Source organism: Podarcis erhardii (genome assembly GCF_964252035.2).
Source record: "Podarcis erhardii genome assembly, chromosome: 5".
In the NCBI taxonomy this organism is placed as follows: domain Eukaryota; kingdom Metazoa; phylum Chordata; class Lepidosauria; order Squamata; family Lacertidae; genus Podarcis; species Podarcis erhardii.
This window is the reverse complement of record NC_138509.1, coordinates 101,575,234-101,596,370: the sequence shown is the minus strand read 5'-3', so window position 1 is coordinate 101,596,370 and position 21,137 is coordinate 101,575,234. Positions and strand designations below refer to the sequence as shown.

Sequence of the window (21,137 nt, the reverse complement as noted above, 5' to 3'; positions counted from 1 at the left end):
TATCCAGAATGGGGGGGCGGGTGAAGGAAGCCTAGGAAAGCGCTTTGGCAGGCCGGGATAGGCGCGAGCGGCCCGCACTCTCCCTCCCCATTGGCTCGGGGAGCTGCCCCTTCGGAGGCGGCCTGCGGAAGAGACGCCTGCCGCCGGCAGCCATTGGCTCGTGCGTAGCGCCGCCTGTGCCGATTGGTCGGCGGGTGGGGCGCTGGGCTGGGCTGGGCTCCGCCCTCCCTCTCGCCTCGCCTCGCCCCCCCCCCCCGCAGAGCCGAGTCTCTGAGTCTGTGAGAGAGAGAAGGAAGGAGCGGCGGCGGCGGGGAGGCAGGCAGGCAGGCAGGCAGGCAGCCATGCGGGTGGCCGTGGACTTCGAGGAGTGCCTGAAGGACTCGCCCCGCTTCAGGTCCGGGGGGGGAGGGGGGAGTCCGGGGGCAGCGGGGGGGGGCAGGAGTCGCGGCTGAAGGAAGGCAGGCGAGCCTCTCGGGCCCCGCTCCACCTCCTCCGAGTCCGCCCTTCCTCTTCAGCAGGCGCCCCCAACTCGGCCCCTCCTCCAGGTGTTGGGGGGCTGCCACTCCCAGCATCCCGGACCCTGGCATCATGGGAGCAGGAGTCCCCAAGCGCCTGGCGGGCCGGGTCGGGGGGCGCCTGCTCTGCAGGCCCGTCCTCCCGCGGGGTGGGGGGCAGAGGGGGCGCCCTCCTCCTCCTCCTCCTCCTCCTCCTCGAGGGGAGAAGAGGCCTTGTCCCATTTGGCATAGCCAGCTGGGCTGGGGGGCTCAGGAGGACCTTGCTAGCGGACGCTGGATCCTTGCGGGGCATCAGTGCTCACTTGGATCCAGGCATGGACCGGCAGAGTACCAAGAAAGGCCTGGGTGCTTTTTGTGCTCCTGTGGTTAAGACTTTGTCTTGCGAGCCCCGGAGGGCATTCAACATCAGGGTACAAATAGGAAGCATCAAAATAAGTGGTGGATCCTTCTGTCAATATAAAACTTGTAGGAATCCTTGACTTCTCCTAATGCTCAAATGTTCTGATGGACATGTGACTCTTTCATATGTGTTAGACTGTATTTGCTAAGTTACAGTGGATGCTTCTGTGGATGGTTGGTTGGTTGGTTTGTGTGTTTTGACTTCCACAAGCAGCATTCATCTTGAGCTCAGCTGCTCTGGAATGCACACAAGAAATAGACCGGAACAGACACAAATCTGTGTTACCCATCTCAACCAACCCACAGTAAGCGGTGTGGGGGTCTCACACACCAACCAGCCAACTCTACCTGATTTTGGTTTCGTCTATTTTTGAGCCTCTGGTAAAAGCACCTGGTGTGTCCTCAGTTTGTGGTTAGCCTCTTCAGCCTCTTCAGAAGCTTTGAAATATAGGGGAAAGAACAACTGTTAGCCCTATATCCAAATGCTGGAAGGCAACAAGAATGTTGTCCCTTCAGTCTCCTACTGCCTGCTTGGCTAGTGGCCTCAGATGCATCCCGCCATGGTGATTCCATCATTTATTTAGGCATCTTGATGGTTTCTTTTCTCTAGTTGCCTCAGGCATCCCTGCCACTCTTTCCTCACCTTCAGTGTTTCCCATCTACACAATGGAATTTGTAATGCTGGCCTCTCCAGGGCTCATGCATGAAAGATGTTCTTCCATTGCAATGTCATTGAATCCACTTTTCAACATGTGGCTTTTCAGTCAGTGACTATCACGACAAGGAAAGCAGGATAGGAAGTAGCCACAGTGGCTGGAGGGAGACCTGTGCAGCAGAAGCCACCCCCAGATGTGAGTAAGGGACCGTGGCCCCCAGCGCAGGGATTTATGTCGGCTGCTTGGATATATTGATGCAGGCGATGCCTTAGTTAGACTCCAGTGCCCCGTAAGTAGCAGGGTGGCTTCACAGAGCCAATGTGTTGGCTGTTATGGAGACATTTCTACCCTTAACTTGCAGGGTGTACCCACCCTTCCTGTACTGCTGTGTGCTTATGAGATGTTTGGTCCCTCCCTTGCCAGACTGGACCACAGTGGCTCTTCTGGTCATGGAGGTTTGTCTCAGATGGGTTACAGCCTGGAGCTTGAAAGGAAAGCTAGAAGGAAACACCCATGCAAGAGGCTGGCTTATTCTGCAAACCGGCGGGTGGTTTCCTGCCAGACCTCTACCCACTTCAGTATGTAATTCTTGGAATCTGGAGCTGATCAAGTTTAGCTGTCCTTTAAAATGGTTCCTTTTGCTGCTCGCGTTTGCCAAATGAATAGAGATTTCTGTGTTGCTGTCATTTTACCTGAATACAGAGAAGCAAAGATACAAAGCCGTTCACAGGGCAGGCTTCTCAGGGCTCCGGCTCTGCAGGTGTGATTCTTTGTGTAAAGTTACCAGAGAAACAGTTCAGATGGGTAACTGACAGGGAAAATGGTCTCCAAGTTTTAAGACTCCTTGGATGTGTAGCTGAAATGGAGGAAGAAAAAAGGGCTGAGAGGGTTATTTTTGCCAGTGCTTGAGATTTGCAGAATAAGGCAGGCATAGTAGAGATGCTGTGTTGCTATGCCATGATAAACTCTGGTTTATTGTGACAGAAGCCAGCCCCAGGCACATTCATTCCTGTACCTTCTCCCAATCTGGCTTCAGGTTTCAGTGAACCACTTTCGCATGGCATCTGAACCTGACAGACTACAGTTTTTTGAAACAAGTCTGCTTTGTAGCCTGTGCTTGAAGTTGGCTTGTTTGAAGGAAACCATAGTTAAGATAAACTACCATTTGTCAGATCTAGATGATGTTGCAAGCTGTGTTTAATCAGAAATTGGAAGTTCAAGCTCCTTGTGGTGGCGCTGGAAGAGGAGGGGGGGGTCTTGTGTGAGTCCAAGGCTTACTCAGCCTTCTTCTCATCTTAGTAAACCATAGTCTCTCCTATCTGGATACAGCCCTCTTTGTCTGTTGATGAGGCTGGAGAAATCTCAGGCACCACAAAACCGGATTCAGGCAGCTAGGAATTTGGCAGTCTCCTTCCAGGCTTCGCGGGGCATAACCTCAGTTTCCTTCTGACAGTGACCAGTGAAACTAGACAAGAGAACAGGCCTCGAGTTGACCCAGTTGTGCAAATGACGGATGTCAAATGCAGAAGTTGTTTCAGGGAGGGGCTCCAAGCATCAAACCCTAACCAGTGTTGCTACAGAGCAACGCGTCAGCAAACTTTTGTTTGGATTGTAAGGAGGAGGAAAATGCTTCTTCAAAGCACTGGAAAGCAGTATTTAATCTGCCACAGCTGTAAGGCAGAGAGTGGGGATGCTTTGTAATGTGTCACTTGCCTTTTGTGCTCTAGTTCGGCCGGGGGGCGGGGCTGTGACCCTCCAAATAGTGACCCTCAGGATGGCCAATGGCAGTGAGGGGAGTTGTTTTCTCGACAACATCTGGAAGGACAAAAGTTCCCTTTCCCTGTGCTAGCCCAACAGACTGCAAAGACAATCTTAATAGGCATTTTCAGAAGCATAAGCTATTTTAACTTGCAGCGAAATCCATTCTGTGAATCCCTGCAGCTTTGGGTAGCGCTCTTCTCCCTGCATTTGTCTTGCCCTCTTTTAAAGCCTTCCCAGTTGGTGCCCACCACTGTCTTCAAGAGGGGCTCGAAGCCCTCAGGGGAGACTTTTCTGGGAGGTGCGGTAGGCGGAAGCAGAAGTGTTTTCTGCCAAGAACTACTTAAGTTACCGTAATTTTTGCACCATAACACTCACTTTTTTCCTCCTAAAAAGTAAGGGGAAATGTCTGTGCGTGTTATGGAGGGAATGCCTATGAGTGGCATGCCTACGGATTTTCCTCCTCTAAAAACTACGTGCGTGTTATGGTCAGGTGCGTGTTATAGAGCGAAAAATACGGTAACTTCCCTTGGGATCCAAGCCTTTACTCCCAAAGATAGACCCTCTTCTTTTTTTTTCTTTTTGTAAATGTGTTTTACTGTTTTCAAAGAAAGAAATTAACAAATACAAACAGTACAATTTTTTTTAGAGGCATCAGATAAGTCCCATATTTGAAAACTAAGGAGGGTACATAGAATCATAGAAACATAGAGTTGGAAGAGACCACAAGGGCCATCGAGTCCAACCCCCTGCCAAGCAGGAAACACCATCAGAGCACTCCTGACATATCGTTGTCAAGCCTCTGCTTAAAGACCTCCAAAGAAGGAGACTCCACCACACTCCTTGGCAGCAAATTCCACTGTCAAACAGCTCTTACTGTCAGGAAGTTCTTCCTAATGTTTAGGTGGAATCTTCTTTCTTGTAGTTTGGATCCATTGCTCCATGTCCGCTTCTCTGGAGCAGCAGAAAACAACCTTTCTCCCTCCTCTATGTGACATCCTTTTATATACAGTGGTGCCTCGCAAGACGAAATTAATCCGTTCCGCGAGTCTCTTCTTCTAGCGGTTTTTTCGTCTTGCGAAGCAAGCCCATTGACGGCTTAGCGGATTAGTGCTATTAGCGGCTTTTAGCGGCTTAGCGGATAAGCAGATAAGCGGCTTAGCGGCTTAGAAAAAGGGGGGGGAGGGGGAAAAACCCGCAGGAACTCGCAAGACATTTTCGTCTTGCGAAGCAAGCCCATAGGAAATTCGTTTTGCGAAGCAACTCCAAAACGGAAAACCCTTTCGTCTAGCGGGTTTTCCGTCTTGCGAGGCATTCATCTTGCGGGGCACCACTGTATTTGAACATGGCTATCATATCACCCCTTAACCTCCTCTTCTCCAGGCTAAACATGCCCAGCTCCCTTAGCCGTTCTTCATAAGGCATCATTTCCAGGCCTTTGACCATTTTGGTTGCCCTCCTCTGGACACGTTCCAGTTTGTCAGTGTCCTTCTTGAACTGTGGTGCCCAGAACTGGACACAGTACTCCAGGTGAGGTCTGACCAGAGCAGAATACAGTGGCACTATTACTTCCCTTGATCTAGATGCTATACTCCTATTGATGCAGCCCAGAATTGCATTGGCTTTTTTAGCAGCCGCGTCACACTGTTGGCTCATGTCAAGTTTGTGGTCAACCAAGACTCCTAGATCCTTTTCACATGTACTGCTCTCAAGCCAGGTGTCACCCATCTTGTATTTGTACCTCTCATTTTTTTTGCCCAAGTGCAATACTTTACATTTCTCCCTGTTAAAATTCATCTTGTTTGTTTTGGCCCAGTTCTCTAATCTGTCAAGGTCGTTTTGAAGTGTGATCCTGTCCTCTGGGGTGTTAGCCACCCCTCCCAGTTTGGTGTCATCTGCAAATTTGATCAGGATGCCCTTGAGTCCATCATCCAAGTCGTTGATAAAGATGTTGAATAAGACCGGGCCCAAGACAGAACCCTGTGGCACCCCACTAGTCACTCTTCTCCAGGATGAAGAGGAACCATTGATGAGCACCCTTTGGGTTCGGTCAGTCAGCCAGTTACAAATCCACTGAGTGGTAGCATAGTCAAGACCGCATTTTTTAAAAAAGGTAGTCATTCTCCCTCCTAAATGGCAGGAGAGCCCTTTTCCACAAACGGGTTTGGCAGCGTCATGCCTGGAGTGGGGAGAGTGTTTCTGTGGCACCCGGTGGCAAATTGAGGTCCCACCTGGCATTGGCAGTTGCTGTTGACTCCGCGCTGTGGACGGCATCCTCTGAGAGGCGACTCATTTTGCAAGCAGCCCTGAGTGCTTGGCTGCAGTTGTTGACACTGAAGCCTTCTCCTTCTCAGAGTTGGCGTGCAAACAGTGGGAATCTGGCCAGACCTAAATGGGGAAGCCAGTGCCACTGAAAGCCCAGGGACTTCCAGGAGTACCTGGAGATCTGGGCCCGAGTGCAGGGTGTCTCCCTCTGCTGCACAGTCCCCCTCCACCCTGTGCCTCTTGGTTGTGCCAGGATGGAGCACCCGCATCCCTCAAACCCCTCCAGAGAGATCCACTGTAAGCCTTTCTGAAGTTGAACTGGCTGCTTTGCGTGTGGTGGGTCTTCTGTTAGCAACGGACGACTTTCCCAGGGAGTCTGGAGGGTGTGACATCTCAGTCTGTTTCTCCTCACAGGGCTGCTCTGGAAGATGTGGAAGGAGATGTAACAGAGCTAGAGCAGAAGCTGGACAAGGTGAGCAAACATCACCTGGGCAGTTCCACCCCCATCTTGCTCCTCAGAGGGTCCCTTAAGAGAAGGTTTGGGGAGGGAGAAGCAATGTTCTGTTGTGTAAGCGTAAATCCTTCCACTAGTGGAAGGGGGATATTGAATGCCACCCTTTAGGCCCAACTCCTAGTTGAAGCCAGTTCTGCTCCTGGAACCTGGGGGTCAACTAACTGCCAGTCAACTATTGAGGTGGGCATTGTCATGCTGAACGCAACTAGTTTCTGGAAATCGCAGGTGGGCAGAGTGGCTGCCGTTGTGCTCAGGTCCTGCTGGTGTGCTTCTCATTGGGGGGGTGGGGCATCTGAATGGCTCCTGTGAGAGCAGGAGACTGGACTAGATGGAGTCCCTTTGGCCGGATCCAGCAACAGGGCAGCAGGGTCTGTCCCATCCAGCATTTTCATCTGCCAAGGTGGTCAGCCAGATGTTGGAGGAAAAGGGCATTTGCTGTTCTTTGCTGCAGAGTAGATATGTTGAGAGACGACCGCGGCCATGAGATAGGAAGACTCTGCTGCTTCTCTTTCAGTTAGTGAAGCTTTGCATTGCGATGATCGACACAGGGAAGGCCTTCTGCCTGGCAAACAAGCAGTTCATCCATGGCATTCAGGACCTGGCTCAGTATTCCAGCAAGGATGCCCTCGTGGAGGTAAGTGCCCCCTGCCAAGTGGGCTCAAAAGAGTTCCATATTCTGGGGTCTAAAGCTTCCCCTCACCTGGGGAACCGGGGGGGGGGGCTGCCTGCCTGGGCGCCTGAGTGTGGGAGGGGGCAGGGGTGTGTGTGGAATCTACAGCCCATCCAGGGAGGAGCTGTTCCTAAGAGAGTGTAGGAACTTAAATGGGCTCCCCATTAAATATCTGTTGCTTTCATCTCCTTAAACTAAGCATACTGGGCTCTTCAGCCTTTAAATGGTAAATATATCTGTTAGTTCATGCTGACCCCTTGAGAGAAGTTGGAGAAGAGGAATGTTTTCAAGAGCAGAATCCCGCCCTCCCCTCCGGCCCCCTGTCTTTGCTGTCCCGTTTGGGAGAGGGGCTTCCCTGCTGTTCCCTGGGCAAGAATAATCTGGCTGGCCTTGTTGCTTCCTCTCCCTGCCCCACCCCCTTTGCAGACCAGCTTGACGAAGTTCTCCGACAGCCTCCAAGAGATGATCAATTACCACACTGTAAGTTTCAGAAGTAGCTCCACTTGTGGTGGGCTTTTCTCCTCTATGGATTTAGAAAGCTGTTTGATAAAGATGTGAAAGTTTTTCTTCCCTGTGTTTTGAGGACACTCCAAGACACTTAGAAATGAAATGCCTCCTTAATAGATTTAAAATCTCTCTCTCTCTCTTTATTAAAAAAATGTGTGTTTTGAAGTCCCGATGGAGCGTGTATGACTCGGTTGTTCCAGCTTCCTGGAACATCGCAGCTCTTGGCACTCTCTCCCGGTTGCCTTGGCTGGCCATCTGGAAACTCTGCCTCCCTCCCTCTGTCAGGCATGGGGGTGAATCTGCAGCCCGAGTCTGTGAGGGGCCTTGCACATCTTAATTTCTAGCCTCCTTAACACAGAGGCTTTGTCAGAGATGACTCCTGCAGCCTCGTGGCAGCCTGCCGAATGGTGTGGCTCTTTCTTTCAGCTGCAGCGAAAGAAGGAAGCGTCCGCCATGCATCTTCCTGGCATGGGGGGAAAGAAGAGAGATGGAAGGAATTGAGGGGCTCTTCTCCCTCCCATCAACATTTTTGCGGCTTGTTTGCGCAGTCCCAGAGCAGGACTCTGGAGCTTAGAAACCCCAAGTTTCCATCTCTCAGTGCCCTCTTGTGGAAGGCACAGGGCAGCGCTAGCGGGGAAAGGCAGGAAGAACTTCAGTGGGGAGACTGGCTGGATGTTGGAAGGTGTCTTGGAGCAAGAGGCGTCCAGAGAGTCCTGGCAGCTCTTCTCCAAGGCTGAGAGTGCATGCGGTGGGGGGTTCCTGCCTGGGGCATCCTGCATGCAAGCTGTGGTCCGAGGGGAGCCTTCTTGGATTCCAGGAGCAATGAACTTCCTTCTGGGCCTGTTTAGGAGGCTGTGGGTTGGGGCCCTTCTTGCTAAGCCAAGTGGAGGGGTGTGCAGTGTGTGGCCTTTGAGGCAGAGGCCAAGGGAGGGAGCCAGGTGGGCCCTGGGGTTCAGGGCAGGGCTGCAGCTGCTCCTCTGGCAGGTGCTTTGCGCCCCCCCCCTGCAGCCTCACTCCTGTTGCGCCTGCCTTCCGTTTCTGATCCTATTTGGGAAGGGGAAATCCAGGACTCAGGAAAGGTGGGGGCTTTCTGTTCTTTTCTCTTTTTTGCCATTCAGTCAGCTGAAAGATGTGGGTCCAGCTGAAAAAGGGGCTCCATTGGAAGCAGGAAAGTGCCTGGCAGCCATGGGAGGAGTGAGGAGAGGCCTCGGGAAGCCTCGGATGTGGGGCTCCTCCACTTGAGCAGCTTGCAGAGCGTTGGGCATGGGGGGGGGAGGCAGTACTGGCAGGGTGGGTCCGGGTTGGGGGTTCACTGGGCTGCTGCATCAGAACCGGCTGTCGTTGGTGGGGAGAGGCCTTTCTCTGGCTGGTCTGTTGAGTCATAAAACTATTTCTGTCCTCTCTTTTGGTCACTGAAAGGCGCCCCCAAGGTGGCTTATGGCATTATAATCCTACAGTAGCAAATGCTAAAGAGAGAGCATCAAATGATGCTAAAGAAAATGCGGCAGTGGGGAGGGGTGGGGGTCACAGTCCAGAGCTAAAGCCGACTGACTGCCTAAAGCCCTCCAAGGCTCATGGAGCCAGCCGTGAAGGTGAACATTGATACTGTGTGCTGAAAAATAGTTCTGCAGCCAGTGTGGTTGCTCAGGAACTGCTGAGTGAGATTCCCTTTGGCTTAGTCACCAACTGGGCAGCTGTATTCTGGACCAGTCGCTGCTGGAGCTGTCTTCAAGGCTGCTCCATAGGCAGCCCATGGCAGTAGCCAAACCTGGATGCCAACAGTTCATGCATGGCAGAGGGCAGGCAGCCTCTGTTGTTTGTACCTTCTCTAGCTCCATGGTGAGCTTGCCGTATAATCTGAAATATCCTTTGAGTTTAAAAAAGAAAAGGGAAAGGTGGGAAATTGCAGAAGCTCATTCTCTGGGATCTGTTGCCTGGGGACCCTTAGAGAACCAGGAGGAAGAGGAGGCTAGCGCTGCTGGTGCCTGGAGTGCCTTTGAGCCTAACTCCCCAAGCATTTCCTCTATTTCAGATCCTGTTTGACCAAACACAAAGATCAATTAAAGCGCAGCTTCAGACGTTCGTTAAAGAGTAAGTAAGACTTGTGCTTAGAGAGTCTTGGGGGTGGGGGTGTCAGGCTTCCAGGAGGGGCTGTGGGCCAGCTGGACTCTTGAGTAGAGGTTGCATATCTTCAAGGTTTCCTCGTCACTTGGACATGCAGATGGTGCAAGATCTTGCCTTACCATGGAGTTTTCTCAAGACTTCTGACGCTGGAGAAGAGGCATCCCCAAACTCGGCCCTCCAGATGTTTGGTGACTACAACTCCCATCATCCCTAGCTAACAGGACCCGTGGTCAGGGATGATGGGAATTGTAGTCCGAAAACATCTGGAGGGCTGAGTTTGGGGATCCATTGCAGGAAGAAGCAAAGGCTTTCCTGCAATGGAAGCCAAAGCCCAGCCTGGGTCTCCCAGCCTGGGCTTGGCTTCCTGTTTGTTCCTCTGCCACCCCTGAGCCACGATGGAAGTGCCAGGCCTCATTCTGCTGAGCCCCCTCCCTTGCCCCCAGGTAGGCACTCCTGTGTCCGCTCTCTCTGCCTGTTGTGCCCTCCCCCCTGTCCATGAAGCCGTCTCTGCATTCAGCCCCAGTTCCCCTGTGAAGCCGCCTGGGCGCTGCTGGGCTGCGAAGGGCAGCGGATGGAGGGGAGCCCTGTCTTTCCTTTGCACTCTAGAGATATCAGAAAGTTCAAAGATGCCAAGAAGCAGTTTGAGAAAGTCAGCGAAGAGAAGGAGAATGCCCTGGCCAAGAACGCCCAGGTCCCACGGACCAAGCAGCACGAGGTGGAAGAGGCCACCAACATCCTGACGGCCACCAGGAAGTGCTTCCGCCACATCGCTCTCGACTACGTCCTGCAGGTGGGCCGCCCTCGGGGGCTTTGGGAAAGGGCCAAGGAAATGTGTTGCTGCTTCTGGGGGACTCGGGGGCTCCTCTGGCAGAGGTGGGGCTGCATCAGGCAGAGCAGAGGTCTTGCTTGGCTTAGCAGGAGACCCGGAGGCAGGCGGAGGCAAGAGCCAGGGAGAGAGAGGGCTGGCAGTCAGGCCTTGGCTGTGGGCGGGAGAAGGCTCTGAGCAAGTCAGGAGAAGCTCAGCAGTTACCTCTAGTGACTTGGGTATTCTCCATGAAGCCCCCCACTGCCGGAATTGGCGTGGGGAGGGGTCTTTGTGGAAGGCTCGCCAGGGGCCAGAGCTGGTGCTGCTGGTGGAGAGGCCTCCTCCACATTCTCTGAAGTTGGCTGCTCCTTGGGTTCTGGGCTGTGAGCAACACCTCCAGGTGAAGTAGCCCACTGAACCCCTTCAAGAAGCCGGGATAGGTGGAAGGACAGCTGCAGGGTGATGAGAGCCTTGGGAGGGGGGTTCTGCCTTATTTGGTTGCCCTGGTTTTATGGATTTATTTGTTCCTGATGTCCAGAAAGAGAAATGTGCTTGTTTAAAAAGTAGCTTTGACTGTCCTTTCCAAAGTTAGCTGCCCTTCTAGCAGCCTCTCCTTGACTGGTGCAGGAAGAGGAAGCTGGAGCGTGTCTGGTGGCTGAACAAAGGGCTTTGGAGATGGAACCATGGGAAAGGGAAGGGCCACTTCAAAGCAGCAGAAAGGAGACCCAAGTGGGGAATCCTCTCTGGCTTAGCTGGAGAGAGCTCTGGCTTGGAGAGGAGTCAGGCCAGTCCTCTTGGGAGGCCAGTGAGCCACCCGCCTTTGCTGGAACTCCGGTGCTCTGGGGCTGCAGGCCCAGTGGGTGCCTTGCAAACAAGAAGCGTCCCAGGTGCAACGTTGGCTTGAGCTGGTCTTGAGTTCCCCATCCTTCTACTTGTTTTGTGACTCCTGCCTTGCACTGCTCCTGCAGAAGCTTCCAGCTCTTCCTTCCCATGCTCTGTTGCCGGCATATTAACACGATTCATTTTGCCCCCTAGATTAATGTTCTTCAGTCAAAGAGGAGATCAGAGATCCTAAAATCGGTAAGCTTCTCATGTCCCCGCCAGGAAATACTGCAGGGTTGGAAATGATGGGCGAATGTGTCCCTGAGGGACCTGGGTCTGGTGTCAGGCCTCACCCTGTGGGAGTTGCTGAAAGTGAGCGGCTGTTTTCGTGGGGTCAGTTTGGCCAGGAGTAGGAGGGCAGAGGGAGGGTGATGAGAGCTTGGCATCGAGGGCGGAGCATGAGGGATGCTGGAAGCCCCCTGAGACCTTGCCTCTTCCTCCCTGCCAGATGCTGTCCTTTATGTATGCCCACCTGGCCTTTTTCCATCAAGGCTACGACCTTTTCAGTGAACTTGGACCCTACATGAAAGACCTTGGAGCTCAGGTAACGACTGCAGTGGGTGGCTGGGTCTCTCTCCCGGGGACGGAGCTGGCCTTCATGCTCTTTCCTCTGGCAGTGGAGCAGGGCTCTTTCCTCCTCCTCCACTGCTCCTGATGTGAGAAGGGCTGGCCAGGCAGTTGGCTCTGGAGCAGCTCAGGCGGCATGAGTCATCCTTTTCTCCAGCCGGCCCTTGCGCTGCACCAGCCCCACCGCAGGTCCCTGGCACCTTGGCTGTTCTGGGAAGCCAACTCCTTGGAGCAGCGGCAGGAAGCGGGCAGGCCTTTCCCAGCCTCAGGTCGGGAATCTGGCAGGTAGGCTGCCAGGGGAGGGGAGCTTGCCTGGGCAGGGGGGCATCCTGGCCCACCGAGCAAGGCACCCCACCTCTCTGGCCCTGGAGGTACAGGAGCCCTCACTGCCAACTTTCTTCCTTTCTTGCAGCTTGAGAGGCTGGCTGTAGATGCTGTGAGGGAGAAGAAGGAGATGGAGCACAAACACTCCACCATTCAGCAAAAGGTACTGCAGGGGACACAGGAGGCAGCCAGTCCACCCACTTGGTCTCTCTCTTCTGGCTGCATCGAAAAAGTTTCCCAGTGTGCTCCCGCTGCCAGCAGGGCTTCCAGGGCACTCTCCCAGCCCCCAGCCCCCCAGTGCCAGCTGCCCAGGGGGCACTATGGGGAGGGAGAAGCCAGGGCTGCCCAGGTCCTCTGTGGATGCCCACTCTGGCCCTCCAGTGAGGCCAAGGTGGACGCCTGCCACTCAGTGGGACCACAGCTTCTCCAGCCGCCAACGGAAGCTGTCTCAGTAGAAACAGTTAGGCTCCTAGAAGGTTGTCACATGTGTTAAGCTGGACTGGGTACTGTTTATTTTTAAATTTAGGAATTGCCTTTTACATGTTTGTCAAGGCAGTTTACAAACATAGCTAAAAATAGTTTTAAAAACAGTACAACCCCCCCCCTCCCCAGAAACAGTCACAGAGAGGTTTGAAAACACCACTATTATTATTGCTTTTGAGTCTCGGCCCTTGAAAATGTAAGTAAGCAGCCCATTCTGAAGCTGGTCTTGGGAAGACCCAAGGCAAAAGAGAACCAAAGTAGTCAAAATTTATCTTCTATACCATGAAAATAAATAAAAACAGTATTTTAAAAGAGAGAGAGGGAGAGGCAAAGGACTTTCCGTCCTAGTGGCTGCTGCGTTTTGGGCAGAAGTCGGAGGTGTCCTCTGCCTCTCAGCTTTCTCAGGGCACAGGCAGGGTTCTGCTTTCCCGCGTGATGGAGTTGCAGATATCCCTAGGACTGTGCTGCTGAACGCTGCTTCTGGAGGACCCCAAAGGGACAAACTCTTGTCATCTGACTCAGGTGGCCGCCTGCCTCTTTCCACCAACCTGACCCAGGAGCTGCCACTCCAGTTGGGTTCAGAAGCAACTTATTGAGACCCCCAATTCTCCTTCCCTGCCCAAGGCAGGGCTGTGCAGGATTTCTTGAGTTGTGGGGCTCAGCTGCCCCACCATCTCCCCCACAGCTGCCCTCCCATGTCAGCTTGCAAGGGGAACCCTAACAGCTTGCCCTAGAAGGGCACGCAAGATAGGAAGAGTCCATTTCTTTGTGAATGAAGCCTTCAGGCGTGAAGAGTCTCCGCTGTACCTGCTGCCTCCAGGAGGGAGACTGGTGCCCCATATGCTGCACTCACTTTCCACTGTTTTGGGGTGAGGGGGACCGGCCTGGGAGATGTGCCCCATCTTGCTGCCCTTGTTGAACAAGGTGCCTCTTTTCTGCCAGGACTTTGCCAGCGATGACCCTATGCTGGAGTACAATGTGGATGCCGCCAGTGGCGTTGTCATGGAAGGCTACCTCTTCAAGCGAGCCAGCAACGCCTTCAAGACCTGGAACAGGTACCCGGCTTCCTCTTTGGCCTCCTCCTCTTCCTGCTGCTACCACTGTCTGTGGCCTGGGCTGGGCTTTGCTGTGTGCTCCCCCCCCCCAATACAGGCTGCTCTCTTCCCCTTCCCACTTGTGGCTCTCTGGCCTCTGGGGCAGATGCACCACCTTCTGTCGCCTCCCCTCCCCTCCCCACAGGACTAATCCCTTTAACAGCACATGGAGGGGGTCACAAATTTGCACCCCTAGTTGTGCTGTCAGTGAGCTTCTCTCTGCTGGGCTTTTTTGATCATCATGCATTTTTCTGCCCAAATCCCCTGTTAACCAGCGTACAGTCCTGCCCCTGGGTCATGTTTCCTTCCTTGCCATGCAAGCAGCAGGGGAGTGTCTGCCCAGCTCCTTGCCTGGTGAGCTGATAGCACTTGGGGGGTTTTAGTAAAGGAATGAATTGAACTCTTTCCCCTATTGGGGTCTGGGTCAACCCTTTGCCAGGCTGGCAGTGAGCTTAAAAGTCCAGATCAGGCCTTGTTGGGAAAGAAGCCAGGCTTGGGCCTTGTTCTGTGCTTGGTGTGTCCCTTCAAAGGGTCAAGTAGGGGCTGTTTCTGAGCTCTGGCCCGGCAAGTGGAGGGCTCTCCGTGGCGAAGGAGTGGCTCTTGCCTTGCTGCCCATTGCATCCTTTGCAAGATTTCCAACCTGCCCTTTGCCACGAGGTTCCAGGAATATCTGCACCTTTGGGAAGCATGGGTGTCTGAGCTCTTTGCTCCTGGGGGGCAGCAGGGTCTACCGGGGAGAGGGCTGCCTTGAGGATGGAAGGCTCTCTCCAGAGATGCCCGCCTGGCACCTGCCTTGTCCTCCCGGTGCCAGCCAAAGGGCAGCTGAGACAAAATCCCAAGTCTGCTTGGTCTGGCATCATCTGGCTCATCAGATCTTCCTTTCTTTCTAAGACTGTTTATGATTGTTCTGCTTTGTGTTTAGCTCTGTTTTAATTGTGTTTTCCTTTTACATACGCTGCCCCTGGGATTCCTGTTGAAGAGGAGGGGGTGTCTAGAGGATTCTTTAGTTGCAGAGAATTCCCGCATTTTCTTTCCTGTGTGTGTCTTGGAGGGCTCCACGTTGCAGCAGCTTCCTAGCCGCTCCCTGGGGTTCCTTGGCTGCCATAAGATGGCAACAAGAAAGAGAGAGAGAGGCCCTGTGGCTTAGCCCTCCCTCCCTGGGTCAGCTGAAATGGGGGTGCCTTGCTTCCTCTTCTGCTCTGCTCTCTGCTTATTTGTTTGCGGGGGGCTTTGTTTCTTTTTAACATGTTCATTTCTTCACCTCCTTTCCCCCACCTAACCCTCCCCATTTTCTCCACCTGACAGGAAAAAGCCCGATGGCATCAGGTACCAGCCAGATTCCGGCATCCTCTCCCTCCCCTCCTTCCTCTTCCTCTTTGGCCCAGCATGCAAGCTCTGAACCTAACCCTTAACCCTTTTCGCTCCAACAACTTGCAATGGATGGCAAACCACGTGTCTCCATCCCCTTTGGGAGTAACGGCCCCTCCTCCTGCTGCTGCTCCATGGCTGAAGCAGGTTTGGTGGTTTAGGATCCCCCCCTCCCCATGTATGAGGGCTGTCCTTTTCTATGATACAAGAGGGGGCTGGCATTTGGTAGCTGCAGTGGGTCAGAGTGCTGTAGGCTCCACCTCTGAGGAGGGGCTTCTCTGGAACCAGCGGAAAGCTGGCTGGGATCTCCAGGGACCCTGAAGTATTTGCCAGCTCCACAGCCGGTGTTGTGCCCTTTTCCATCTTGGCTGCTGCTGCCCCCCCCCCAGCAGTGCAGGATGACTTTCCCACTTCCTTCTCACTGCTCAGATCCAAGAGGCGCAGCCCTGGGGTTAGAGTGGAGCTCCGGGATCTCTGGGTTGCCACGAGGGGCTCACTTCCTGCTTGCTCTTCCCAGAAGAAAGGTTTCCCTCTGAGGCTGAGTGAGCTTCTGGCCAATGGCAATGTAATGGGGGGTCTGGGGAGGGGGAGGCTGCAGTGATGTCTCAAGGTCTCCCAGCTGCAGCTCCTGCTGCACCTCCTTTCCCCTCTCCCCCCCCCCCGGCCCCAGTCCTTGCAGCTGCTGACCCAGCTCTCCTGGCCACAGCGGAGGGGTGGAGGGAGACACCCATTTGAGGGGCAACCCAGCCATGGAATTAGTTGGGCCTCCATGTTCTGTGCCAGCTGCAGCCTCTGGACCAACCCCAAGGGGAGCCCCACCTCTAGCACATGGCAGCAGTCCAGCCATGAGGCTCCCCATGCATGGGCAGCTGTGGTCTAGCTATTTGGATGTGGGTCCCAGCACTGGATGAAGAGCGGTCACGGCCATCTTTGTAGCGCAGCATCATCATTCCCCAACAGATACACTCTCTCTCTCTCTCTCTCTCTCTCTCTCTCTTCAAGGCTGACCAGGGTCTGGTGACTTCCCAGCAAAACAAGGGGGGCAGGGAGTTCTGCTACAAACCAAGCTAGAGTCCCATCCCCTCTTGGCTGGAGGGTCCCTCTCCTGACTGGCCCCACAAGAAAGGAAGCCTGTAGGCCTGCCCCCTGCCCCCCCTGTCTTTTTCTGCGTTTTGCCCCATTGCACATTGTCCCCCGCCCCCTTGCCTTTACCCCTAGGCATGGAGGACCTGCCTTCTTCTTTCTGTCTGCCTGGACTAGATGCTTGATCTTACTACTTTCTCCTCCAAACAGCAAACGTCTTGGTGTGTTTTGAAACGCAGTCGTCTTAAATCTGGGCTGATGATTAACCTTATGTAGGCCTAATGTCTGGAGTGTTGCACTTGCTTTGGAATAATGAAGTGTGTTAAGACAAAGTGGAACGTGGCGGAGAGTCTCGCGCTGAGCCTCCAGGGGCCACGCGGCCTTCGCTTGCTCTCCTTGGGGCGTTGTCAGGGCTCGATCTTGTTTAGGCGAGAGCCACCTCTGGATTGTGGAGCGGAGGTGCAGCATTGACCAGAACTTCCTGACTCAAAGCCTGCAACTCCCACCATTATTATTTGCCAGACAGTGCAAGGATCTCCCCAGCTTCAGGAAGCAATGCTGTAGGGGTCGCCTGCCATCTCTGTAGGGCAGACCTAGAGGCCCTTTCTGCTCTGGTGCTTCAGAGGCTAGGTGGGGGGCAGGCTTAGGGGGTCATCTTGGTCTTTTTCCTGTTTTTTCTTTTATTTACTGCATTTCTATTCCTCCATGGAGCTCAAGGTGACATAGGCAGGCCTCCCCCTCCTCCAAATCCCCCCAGGAGCTTCTCTCTCACCTGGCTTTGCCTCTGCCCCATGGCGGCCATCTCCAGAGCCCCAGAGCCCTGGTCTGAGCTAGGCACTCTCTCCCTCCTTCCCTGTGCCTATGAAGGGCAGGTAATGCACTTTCAATGCGCAAAACACTCTGACAGCTCCTGTGGCATTTGTCCCGCCAGCCACCATAGGCAGAAGGCTCTGCTAAGGCTAGTGGTGATTTGCTGAAGCCCCCCCTTGACCTCCTGAGACACCCCCCCCCCCGAGTCAGGCTCCGTGCTCTCTGTGTTTGTGGACTGGGGTGCTGCTGCCATGGAGGGTTGTAGCTGCTGTGTGCCCAGGTCCTCTCTCTTCCTGGCTCCCCGGTTCCTGCTGCCAGGAGAGGGCTGTTGATTTTGCTCCCTTCACTTGTGCAGGCGCTGGTTCTCCATCCAGAACAATCAGCTGGTCTACCAGAAGAAATTTAAGGTGAGTCCTGGGGAAGCATGCCGGGGGGGGGCCTCCAAGGGCTGGGGAGGCAGGAAGTTGGGACAGGTGGACCACTGGGATGGAGTATGGCGCTTACTCAGGGCACACAGCCATTGGGGGGGCCCTGCCTGGCCTACAACTGCCTTTTCCTCTCCTCCCCAGGGCGAGGGGCAGGCAGTGGGGCTGCTAGCATGAAGCCCAGGGGAACAAAGTGGGGGACAGAGATGCCTGGGGTTTTGATGGCCCAGGAGAGATGCTTCTCCCTGGGCTGCTTGGGTGTGAGATGTGGCTGGAGATCCTTTGGGCTCAGCAGGCAGGAGAGGCCCCAACGGAGGGGTTCTGACCCCCATGCCTTGGGGACTGATTTCTTTGGGCGCACCCAAGGAGAGCTGGGATGCTTTAAGTCTTAAGAGACTCTCAGGCAGCCTTCGTCCGTGGGGTGCCCTCTGGGCTCTGCCATCCTCCTTCTCCCATCACAGGAGCAGAGGAAGCTGCCTTAGGCCAGTGGCCGGACTCAGGGTGTCTGGCTGAACCTGCCCACACTGACTGACTGGCAGCAGCGTCTCTCTGGGCTTTCTGGCAGGGAGTTTCTTGAAGCCCCAGTGGGGATTGAGTGTGGGCCCTTCTGCGTGGCAGGCGGGGGCTCTGCCCCATGGAGCTGGCCAGAGGTGTTCCTGGGTGAGCTTCCCTCAGGCTTGGCTGGAGGCCCACGTCTTCTTCCTTTCTCCCTAGGATAACCCCACGGTGGTCGTGGAAGACCTTCGGCTCTGCACAGTCAAGCACTGCGAAGACATTGAGAGGCGCTTCTGCTTTGAGGTCGTCTCCCCAACCAAGTAAGGGGGCCTTGGAAGGAGATGGGAGAGACGGGTGGCCCCTTCGGATGATGAAGCCAGAGAGGCAGAGAATAGCCGAGGGTGGGGTGGCTCTGGGGGCAGAAGGGCCAATGTGGGGGGAGAAGCAAGGGGGAGAGAGGACAGATAAGTCAACGGTCGTCATCTAGGCTCATCATTATCACTCTTCCAACTTTTGATGGGAAGGTTCAGTGAATAGTTGCCAAAGTAATGAAATAAAATATATTCTAAAAGTTAGCTGATAACTCATATTAAAGTAAGATGCCATATCAGGTTTTTTTTGTTTCAACGTGTTTAAAATAGAAATTGGGCCCAAATTTGGTTTATTTTAACTATTTGACACACACCCAAATATGGGCAAAGGGGCAGAAGCTGCCTTTCCTCCTCCTCCTCCTCTTGTCACTTGGCAGGCGGTTTTGCTTTCTTGGGGGGATTTGGAGGCCTATCTCGCCTCACCTGGTCCAGCTTCCTGCTGCCCCCAAGCTGGGAGCAAGGGGGAAGGCGGCAGCTCAGGGACAGAGCATCAGCCTTGCTTGCAGGAGCTCAGTCCCCTGAGCTGCCTCTCCTTGTTCCTGAGGCTCAGCTCTGGGCTGGCTGTGCCAGGGGGCCTTGGCAGAGTCTCAGGCGGTGGAGGTGGGCAGGAGGGGTGTTGGGGTGTGTGGACTTGCCCGGCCATCTGGAGGCTCCTTCACCAGTCCTTGCTTGGGGCCTCTGGAGCAGCTTCTTGAGGCCCTCACGGACATAGACCCACGTGGCTGTCCATGCATGAGGGTCCTGGCTGCCCATCCAGGGCGCTTGATGGGTGGTTGGGGGCTTGCAGGCACGGTTGGTGCAAGGCAAACTGGCTCTAGGTGTGCTCAGCACCCACCCACCCACCCACCCACCTGGCTTTCTTTCTTTCTTTCTTTCTTTCTTTCTTTCTTTCTTTCTTTCTTTCTTTCTTTCTTTCTTTCTCTCGCTCTCTCGCTCTCTCGCTCTCTCGCTCTCTCTCTCGCTCTCTCGCTCTCTCGCTCTCTCGCTCGCTCTCTCGCTCTCTCTCGCTCTCTCTCGCTCTCTCTCTCTCTCTCTCGCTCTCGCTCTCGCTCCCCCTCCCTTTCTCTCGTCTCTCTCTCTGTCTGTCTCTCGCAGGAGCTGCATCCTTCAGGCAGACTCGGAGAAGCTGCGGCAAGCGTGGATTAAGGCGGTGCAGGCCAGCATTGCCACGGCCTACAGGGAGAAAGGGGACAGCCCAGAGGCAAGTGGGAGAGGGAGCCCTTTCTCCACCAGCGCGAGGGGCAGGGCAGGGGGCAGGGCAGCCTTGCGAAGAGCATCACCGCCGGCAAACGGCTCTCTCGGTGGCCCAGCCTCCTGCTCTCCCTGCAGTGAAGCACACGAGGGCTTAAAGCTCCTGTTAGTGGACTCCCTCTGGGGCCCAGAGGAAGGTCCCTCCCTGCAGCTGCAGAAGAGGAGCTGGGGGGAAGGAAGGCCTTCAGTGGCTGCTGCCTGTGTGGGGCAGATAGTGGAGGGCTTTGCCTTCTGCCTTCTGCCTTCTGCGGTCTGGGCTGCAGGCACAGGCGCCCAGAGAGCTGCCCAGGGAAGCCAGGCTGCCGGAGGAGGAGGAGGCAGCCCTTGACGTCTCGGCTTTGCAGATTGGCGGCTGTCACACGAGTCCCTCTTTCTGCTCTTCTCCAGGTGGAGGGGAAGCCGTCCCCTTCCAGGGGGAGCCCCGAAACGGGCGCGGAACCCAAAGAGAAGCTGCTGAAAGGAGAGAGCTCTCTCCAGAGGGTGCAGAGCATTCCCGGCAACGCTGTCTGCTGCGACTGCGGCCTGGCAGACCCCCGGTGGGCCAGCATCAACCTGGGCATCACGCTGTGCATCGAATGCTCTGGCATCCACAGGTGGGCAGGCCGGCCAGGCTGGGCAGCTCAAGCCCCACACCAGGGAGGGAGGGAGGGAGGGCACAGTGCCCACCCTGGCTGATTTCAGGCTCATTCTCCCTTTTTTCTTCTGCTTAGGAGCCTGGGTGTCCATTTCTCCAAAGTCCGCTCCTTGACACTTGACTCCTGGGAGCCAGAGCTGCTCAAGGTATTTGCCCAGCAGGTTGGGGCAGAAGAGAGCTGCGAGGAAGCCCTCCTCCTCCTCCTCCTGCACTTTGGGACCTGGGGGCAGCCCCTGGGGCCACATGGGCCTGGGAAGGGAAGAGAAGGCCCTCCTTCAAGGGTTCAGGGGCTGACTCCGGGGGCAGGGGGGCGACCATCCTGCGCAGGGTCCTACGGGTGGCAGGGAACATAATATTCACCTGTAAAAAATTCTACCAGGCAGGGTAACATTTGCATAATTCAGAGTTGAAATTGTGCTGTTGACATGAAATGCAATGGGTCTTTTTTCTTTAAATACTTAGGAATTGGTTGAACAATTTATTTCGTAAAAATTCACTGCTTGATTGCAGGAAAAAATCTTCAGAGTGGAATCCTTGGTGTTGGCATGAAGCCACTGCCATTTTGGGGGCGGCACAGAATCATAGAATCATAGAATCATAGAATCATAGAATCATAGAGTTGGAAGAGACCACAAGGGCCATCGAGTCCAACCCCCTGCCAAGCAGGAAACGCCATCAGAGTACTCCTGACATATGGTCGTCAAGCCTCTGCTTAAAGACCTCCAAAGAAGGAGACTCCACCACACTCCTTGGCAGCAAATTCCACTGTCGAACAGCTCTCACTGTGAGGAAGTTCTTCCTAATGTTTAGGTGGAATCTTCTTTCTTGTAGTTTGGATCCATTGCTCCGTGTCCGCTTCTCTGGAGCAGCAGAAAACAACCTTTCTCCTTCCTCTATGTGACATCCTTTTATATATTTGAACATGGCTATCATATCACCCCTTAACCTCCTCTTCTCCAGGCTAAACATGCCCAGCTCCCTTAGCCGTTCCTCATAAGGCATCGTTTCCAGGCCTTTGACCATTTTGGTTGCCCTCCTCTGGACACGTTCCAGTTTGTCAGTGTCCTTCTTGAACTGTGGTGCCCAGAACTGGACACAGTACTCCAGGTGAGGTCTGACCAGAGCAGAATACAGTGG

General features: G+C 54.4%; 1 protein-coding gene across 4 annotated transcripts in view; it reads left to right on the top strand.

The window, feature by feature from the left end:
- Positions 1-278: 278 nt before the first annotated feature.
- ACAP2 (ArfGAP with coiled-coil, ankyrin repeat and PH domains 2) overlaps positions 279-21,137 on the top strand; it is a 29,926-nt gene continuing 9,067 nt past the window's right edge. For 2 of the 4 annotated variants that reach the window (XM_081862345.1, XM_081862343.1), the window contains exons 1-16: positions 279-394; positions 6,008-6,065; positions 6,622-6,741; positions 7,204-7,257; positions 9,317-9,375; positions 10,015-10,198; positions 11,249-11,293; positions 11,544-11,639; positions 12,075-12,149; positions 13,412-13,524; positions 14,869-14,889; positions 17,180-17,231; positions 17,964-18,064; positions 19,211-19,316; positions 19,754-19,959; positions 20,077-20,146. In XM_081862345.1, coding sequence (XP_081718471.1) covers positions 342-394; positions 6,008-6,065; positions 6,622-6,741; positions 7,204-7,257; positions 9,317-9,375; positions 10,015-10,198; positions 11,249-11,293; positions 11,544-11,639; positions 12,075-12,149; positions 13,412-13,524; positions 14,869-14,889; positions 17,180-17,231; positions 17,964-18,064; positions 19,211-19,316; positions 19,754-19,959; positions 20,077-20,146 — 1,413 coding nt within the window. In that variant the 5' untranslated portion in view covers positions 279-341. Of the gene's footprint in view, positions 395-6,007; positions 6,066-6,558; positions 6,742-7,203; positions 7,258-9,316; positions 9,376-10,014; positions 10,199-11,248; positions 11,294-11,543; positions 11,640-12,074; positions 12,150-13,411; positions 13,525-14,868; positions 14,890-17,179; positions 17,232-17,963; positions 18,065-19,210; positions 19,317-19,753; positions 19,960-20,076; positions 20,147-21,137 lie in introns of those variants that run through there. The other 2 variants (XM_081862344.1, XM_081862346.1) reach the window with 2 other exon arrangements.